Raw genomic sequence first — 6,754 nt, 5'->3', positions numbered from 1 at the left:
GTATTCACTTTTAAGGGAGTCAAATTCAGTATCTTTTTGGTCAAACCTAACTTAACAATATGTTAACTTAACCATTCGGTCAAATCCAAATACTATTACTTGACCTCAAGGCAAACTCTGCTAATTTTGCCGGAAATACGTGATTTCCCAAACCAAGCCCCCACATCATAGTAATTTATGAGGATGCCACAAACGTAGAAACAAAGCATCCTAGGAATTTGATTCATCACATTTAAATCTTTATTTTCTTAATACGACATTAGCTCATGCTCCATATGAAAATAAAGAGAATTAAAAATAATAGCTTCACTTACAAGTAAATGAAATTGCAATGGAGTGCCAACTGCCGAAATGTCAAACAGGAGACCAACAGGTAAAAGACTGAAGATAATGTAGATCTAGTCAGATCCGAATTTTAGGTTAGCTACCGCAATAACTAGGGGTGGGCACAGTTCGGTTTGGTTCGGTTCGATTTGAAATTAAGTAGAACCGATTTAAATCGGTTATTTTATAAAAAGAACCGAATAAGAACCGAACTCAAACGGTTCTTTTCGGATCGGTTCGGTTCGGTTCGGTTTTTTCGGTTCTGAGCCTATTGGGCCTATTTTTAATTTTTAATTTTTTAGCCCATTGGTCCTCATGAATGTAATAATTTTTCTCAACAATTAATTTATCCTAATTTTATTACAAATATTAACAATAAATACAAAGTATTCAAAACACATTTTATCACTAATATCTTACTAACTATTAATAAGATACTCCCAAAATATGAAATATTAAAATTTCAAAATACATAACCAAACTCCAATACTCCATCTATATAAACATGATCATAATGTTATAAAGAGAAATAACACATGTTTTATTTGAATAAAATTATTAACACATGTTTAATTTAAATAAAATCAAAAAATAATTCGGTTTTTCGGTTCGGCTAAGTGAACCGAATACCGAACCGACATTTCGGTTTTTTTTACAAACGGTATATTCGGTTTTTTAAAAAAAACCGAACCGAATTAAAAAAAACCGTCGATTCGGTTCGATTTTTTTAACACTACGGTTTTTTTGCCCACCCCTAACAATAACTGATGACTGGATAAGGCTACGTTGCAGACGCTGTACCTGACAGCTGCTCCTTAGCCAGCTCCACAAAGGGTGCATTTGGTAAAGCAATTTCTCTCTCCTGTGCACGTGGGTCCTTCCACCATTGGCAGTGTACGTAACAGACAATGTACCGTAGCAAGCTCCCTGATGACCATGAAATAATTGAAAAGATTCCTTCGTAAATTAATATAACAGCAGTATAATGGTGCTTTAAAATTGCAAACAAAATAAATATTGATAAAAATAACATAAAATTTGTAAAACCGACATTAAAATTTAATTTAATTTAATAATAGTTTATTTATTTAAGCAAGGAAAAAATTAATCATCAATTGAAAACAAAAAATTATATTGAAAACATTTAGAATAAGATTCATTAAATTGGTTTAACCATAAATTCTATATTCATGCTAGGATATATATAATTTTTTTTTTCTATCATGTTATTTGTTTACTATACAAGTTAATTAAGTAAAATTATTTTTCTTGATGTGAATCAAGACAAAACAAAATAAAAAGACATTCTTATATTACTAGACACATATCAAATATCAGTAAATTTGGATTTAATTTCTAGTTTTATACGTATTTCATGTACTTTTAAACTTTGCTTCTTACTTATACTAAAAGTTCATTTGCGGATGTTGTTGAGAAGGTTTAGAAGAATGTAAATCACATATCTTACAAATATGAAAAATTTTCAAATTTTGATTTTGAGAACAAGTTAATTTCACATATATCATCAAATGTATTACATAAACCTAAAATTATCATTATTCAAAAGTAGAAATAAAAACAGTAAATATATAAGGTGATTATTATAATGAGTTTTTATTTTACATTTGTAAGTTTTTAGTTGTTTCAATAACTCTTATAATATTTACATTTTTAACATTTCATTTACAAGTCTTCTATTTCATTTACATAATTTATATGTTATTTTACACTTAATGTTGATTTATAAGTTTTATGATATATCTGTAAGTTTATGTTTTGTTTACCAATAATACATTATTTTACCACTTCTAAATTAATTTACTTGTTTTACTTTCTATTCACAAATCTTATGTTTTATTTACTTAATTTATGTTTTTAATTTACTCTTGATGTTGATTTATAAGTTTCATGTTACATCGGTAGGTTTATGTTTTATTTACCAATAATACATCATTTTACCACTCATATATTAATTTACTTGTTTTATATTCTATTTACAAGTCTTATCTTTTACTTATTTAATTTATGTTTTATCTTACACTTAATGTTAATTTACAAATTTTATGTTCTATTGAAAAGTTTTTGTTTTATTTACCAATGATAAATTAATTTACTACTCATATATTAATTTACTTAATTTAACTTTCATTTATAAGTCTTATATTCTATTTACATCATTTACGTTTTATTTTACACTTAATGTTGATTTACAAATTTTATATTATACTTATAAGTTTTTGTTTTGTTTACCAATAATACATCAATTTACCATTCTTATGTTAATTTACTTATTTTACATTCTATTTATAAGTCTTATATTCTATTTCCACAATTTATGTTTTATTTTTATACTTTATATATATTGATTTACAAGTTTTATATTACATCTACAAAATTTTTTGTTTACTGGTAATATACCAATTTAATATTCATATGTTCATTTACTTATTTTATCTTATATTTACTAATTTTATATTCTATTTACTCAATTTATGTTTTGTTTTGCAAAGACTTGAAAGTTCATGGGCAGAAGTTGCCGGCCTAACTAATGCATGGGCTGCCAATGTGCCCACATTTGCTAAGTCACTGCTTCTATAACTAGTCACTACTTACGTAACTTGAAGAGTAAAAGTAAAACACATGGGGTCTCATGAGTCATAATTTATTGTTATTTTTTGCATTATTTTCAAAAGGTATAATTACATTGAAAACAATATTAGGCATGTTGCTGAAATTTCCCATGATTGAAGCATCTATAAATGCATGTTGTCCACTCATCTCAATGGCAGTGACCAAGAAGCCTAGAGATCTTTTCTAGCCATGACACTTCAACCACTGATTTTTTATGCTTCCCTCTTCATCTTGTCCGCCCTCGTGCTGAAAGCCATCAAACACTCACGGCGACTGCCACCGAGCCCGTGGGCCTTGCCGATCGTCGGGCACCTCCATCTCCTCGGCCCTTCCCTTCACCATTCTTTTCACAAGCTTTCAACTCGCTATGGCCCCTTGATGTCCATACGCATAGGCTCTGTCCTAGGTGTTGTAACTTCTTCTCCTGATGTAACCAAAGAGCTTCTCAAAACAAATGATGTTACTTTTGCCGCCCGGAACAGCTCTGCCGCCATTGAATGCCTTACATATAACTCTTCTTTTGCTTTTGCTCCCAACGGCCCATATTGGCAATTCATGAAAAAGCTGACCACAGTTGAGCTCTTGGGCAGCAGAACCCTTCTCCAGTTTCTTCCTATTCGAACAAATGAGTTGCACGAGCTTATTCGGTTTCTATTTGAGAAGTCTAAATCTGGCGGAAGTGTTAATATTACAGATGAATTGTTGAAATTTACAAACAATATAATATCTCAAATGATGTTGAGCATTAGATGTTCAGGAAAGGGGGGCCAGGCTGAAGAGTGTAGAACCCTGGCTCGTGAAGTGACTGAAATTTTTGGCGAGTTTAATAGCTCTGACATTATTTGGATTTTCAAAAGCTTTGATATTCAGGGTTTTCGCAGGAGATTCAAGGATATTCATCGACGGTTCGATTCGTTGCTGGAGAATATCATAACAAATCGTGAAAAATTAAGGAAGGAGAAGAAGGAAAGTGAAGAGAAAGTGAAGGATTTGCTTGATATTTTGCTCGATGTTCTGGAGAATCAGAATTCGGAGATCAAGTTAACTAGAGATCACATCAAAGCCCTATTTTTGGTAAGTCATGTTTCACTTGCTTTATTTATATATTTACTGTTATTAATGTTTTTGTTACGGCTGCTAAGTTACATTGTTTTTATCTTACAACTTACTCAAAATTAATTTTCTGTAAGTTTTTAATTGTTTGACAAGTAACAATTGAGTGATATTAAAAAAAAATCAATTTTAAGTTGATGTAAATTATAGTAGATGTAAGTTAGCAAGACTATTATTTATTATTATTATTTGATAAATAAGGTCTCTGTTCATTTGTTTAGGAATATACCATTTTTGTACTTTGGTTTCTTTTCTCTATTTTTTGCGGTTCAAAAGTTACTGGATTCATATTACCTATATTTAATTTTACAAAGACGTCTCCCAAAAAAGATGCTTCTTAATCAATGCAAATTACCTATATTTGTCTCTTTTAACATCATCTTTAAAAATGGTCATTTATATTTAACTAATATATGTTGTCAATTGTACTCTGTCTTCATCGGTGTGGCATAAATGCATTAATTATTAATGTGTCATTAATGCAATTGACGGTGAAATGGTGTAATACTTTTAAAATAATTTGAGTAATTATTTGTATTTTGGTGCTCCCATTCCTATGGACCTATTTAGTAGCTACCACATCTTAAGTGTGAATATGATCAAAGCCTATTAGAGGTCTCATACTCTCATATCTAAATCAAGGGTTTGTTTAATACTGAGGTGTCAAAAAGAAATTATAGTTGTGAAATAAAATTTGACATAAATATAATTTTAATATATTTGTGACAAAACTAGTAAATATTTTAAGTTTCTTTTTTTTTATCAAATAATCAGTGGATAAAATCACATTAACAAAAATTCACAGCTATAAGTGTTTACCATGATTTTTAAGTTACAACTACTCAATAATAGTACCAAATGGACCATAAATCAAATCTTTAACAAAAGCATCAACTTAAAAACTCTAACAAAAAAATAAATAATAAATAAATAAATCTTATCTTTATAGCAATGAATCTCCTTGTTCTAACAGATGTCTTGTTGCTTTTGATTAATAGGAAGCAACACATATTTTTTTTAGAATATTTTTACCAAACATGTAGCATCTTTGTTGCTATCTGTCCAGGATTTCCTCACAGCTGGCACAGACACTTCATCCATGACAGTGGAATGGGCATTAGCAGAGCTCATAAACCATCCAATGGTGCTTCAGAAAGCACAGCAAGAGATTGATCAAGTTTTTGGAAGAAACAGGCTTGTTCAAGAATCTGACGTTCCTCATCTCCCCTATATTCAGGCCATCATTAAAGAATCATTTCGGCTTCATCCTCCAATTCCATTGCTTAACAGGAGGGCACTAGAAGACTGTAAAATTGGCAACTACATAATTCCTAAAGGCACTCTGTTGTTTGTGAACCTTTGGTCCATGGGTAGGGACCCCAAAATTTGGAAGAACCCATTGGAATTTCAGCCAGAACGATTCTTATCACAGTAAAATAGTGAGATTGATGTTAGGGGATTGCATTACCAATTGCTGCCATTTGGCACTGGGAGAAGAGGCTGCCCTGGCCTTTCTTTAGCCATGCAAGAGTTGCCGACAACTCTAGCAGCTATGATTCAGTGTTTCAATTTCAAAGTAACGAGTCCCGATGGTGTGGTTGATATGTCTGAACGCCCAGGATTATCATCTCCAAGAGCACAGGATCTTGTGTGCGTGCCAGTTGCACGTTGTGCTCCTAGTATCCTAAATTAGGATGTACGTTCAAATTAAAGTGTCTTTAGCAATGTTCAGTCAGGTGTGTGGTTAACTCAAAAGTAGCTGGGCAGTAAGGTGTAGCAGTTTGTACTTTGTATCCCTCTCATAATAATCAACCATTATGACACCAATGGATCTTTGGTTCAATGGGAGAGCCCTTGCACTTAGAATAATGAGTGTAAAGATTCGAGCCTCCATAAAAGTATTTATGAGACTTATTTACAATCCTTACTCAATTATCACATAATTAAATAGAGCCAGTCTATTCCTCACGAAATGTGAGTAGAGTGGACAGCTCTCGAATATTTGAGAGAGTTTGAAGAATTTGGGTAGCGCTTCAGAGGAGTACATACCACGATGAAGGTCCCAATTGTAGAATCTGTGTGTAAATATTAATTGTAATACCTACAGTCCTATATAAACAGTATTTAAAAAAAAAAAAAAAACCTTTATGACATGTTCGGAGGAAATTAAGTGGAAATTTCAAAAACCCGTGCAAGTTAAAACTCCTTGTCATATACATGCATATACGGGCAAAACTATCTTTCCCCCGTTGTACCAAACATCATTTTTGTATTTTCTTTAGCAGTTCCTGTAGTTTTCTATAAATAATAAAAACTATAAGTTTTAAAACTTTTATACAATAAGCCCTAATTAAAATATAATAATTTCAAAATTCTAAAAAGTTTATTTGGCATTTTGTTCAACAATCCCTATTATTTTCTGTAAATAATAAAAACTATAAGTTCTAATAATTTTATGTAATAAATCCAATTAAAATATAATAATTTTAAAATCCTAAAAAATTTATTCTCTCAATCAATTTTAAATTTAAGTTTCATTTTTTATAATTTTAAATTTTAGTAATAGAATAAATATTATATAATTTATTTGTTTTCATATTAAATAAATAATTGATCTGCTTCATACGTGGGATAAAGTATAAGTAATTTTACATAATCTCAAATTTACATATAGAAATTTATTATT

General features: G+C 30.5%; 1 protein-coding gene across 1 annotated transcript; it reads left to right on the top strand.

Annotated features, from left to right (window-relative positions):
* Positions 1 to 3,062: 3,062 nt before the first annotated feature.
* On the top strand, positions 3,063 to 5,989 carry LOC102610896 (cytochrome P450 93B2-like). The gene is made up of 2 exons (XM_052437740.1): positions 3,063 to 4,029; positions 5,135 to 5,989. The coding sequence occupies exons 1-2, from the start codon at positions 3,145 to 3,147 to the stop codon at positions 5,501 to 5,503; spliced, it is 1,254 nt and encodes a 417-aa protein (XP_052293700.1). The 5' UTR covers positions 3,063 to 3,144; the 3' UTR covers positions 5,504 to 5,989.
* The last annotated feature ends 765 nt before the right edge of the window (positions 5,990 to 6,754 follow it).

The sequence above is a fragment of the Citrus sinensis genome, chromosome 3, assembly GCF_022201045.2.
Source record: "Citrus sinensis cultivar Valencia sweet orange chromosome 3, DVS_A1.0, whole genome shotgun sequence".
NCBI lineage: Eukaryota > Viridiplantae > Streptophyta > Magnoliopsida > Sapindales > Rutaceae > Citrus > Citrus sinensis.
Note: the sequence above shows the minus strand (reverse complement) of the source record. Positions and strands in the feature narration are given on the sequence as shown.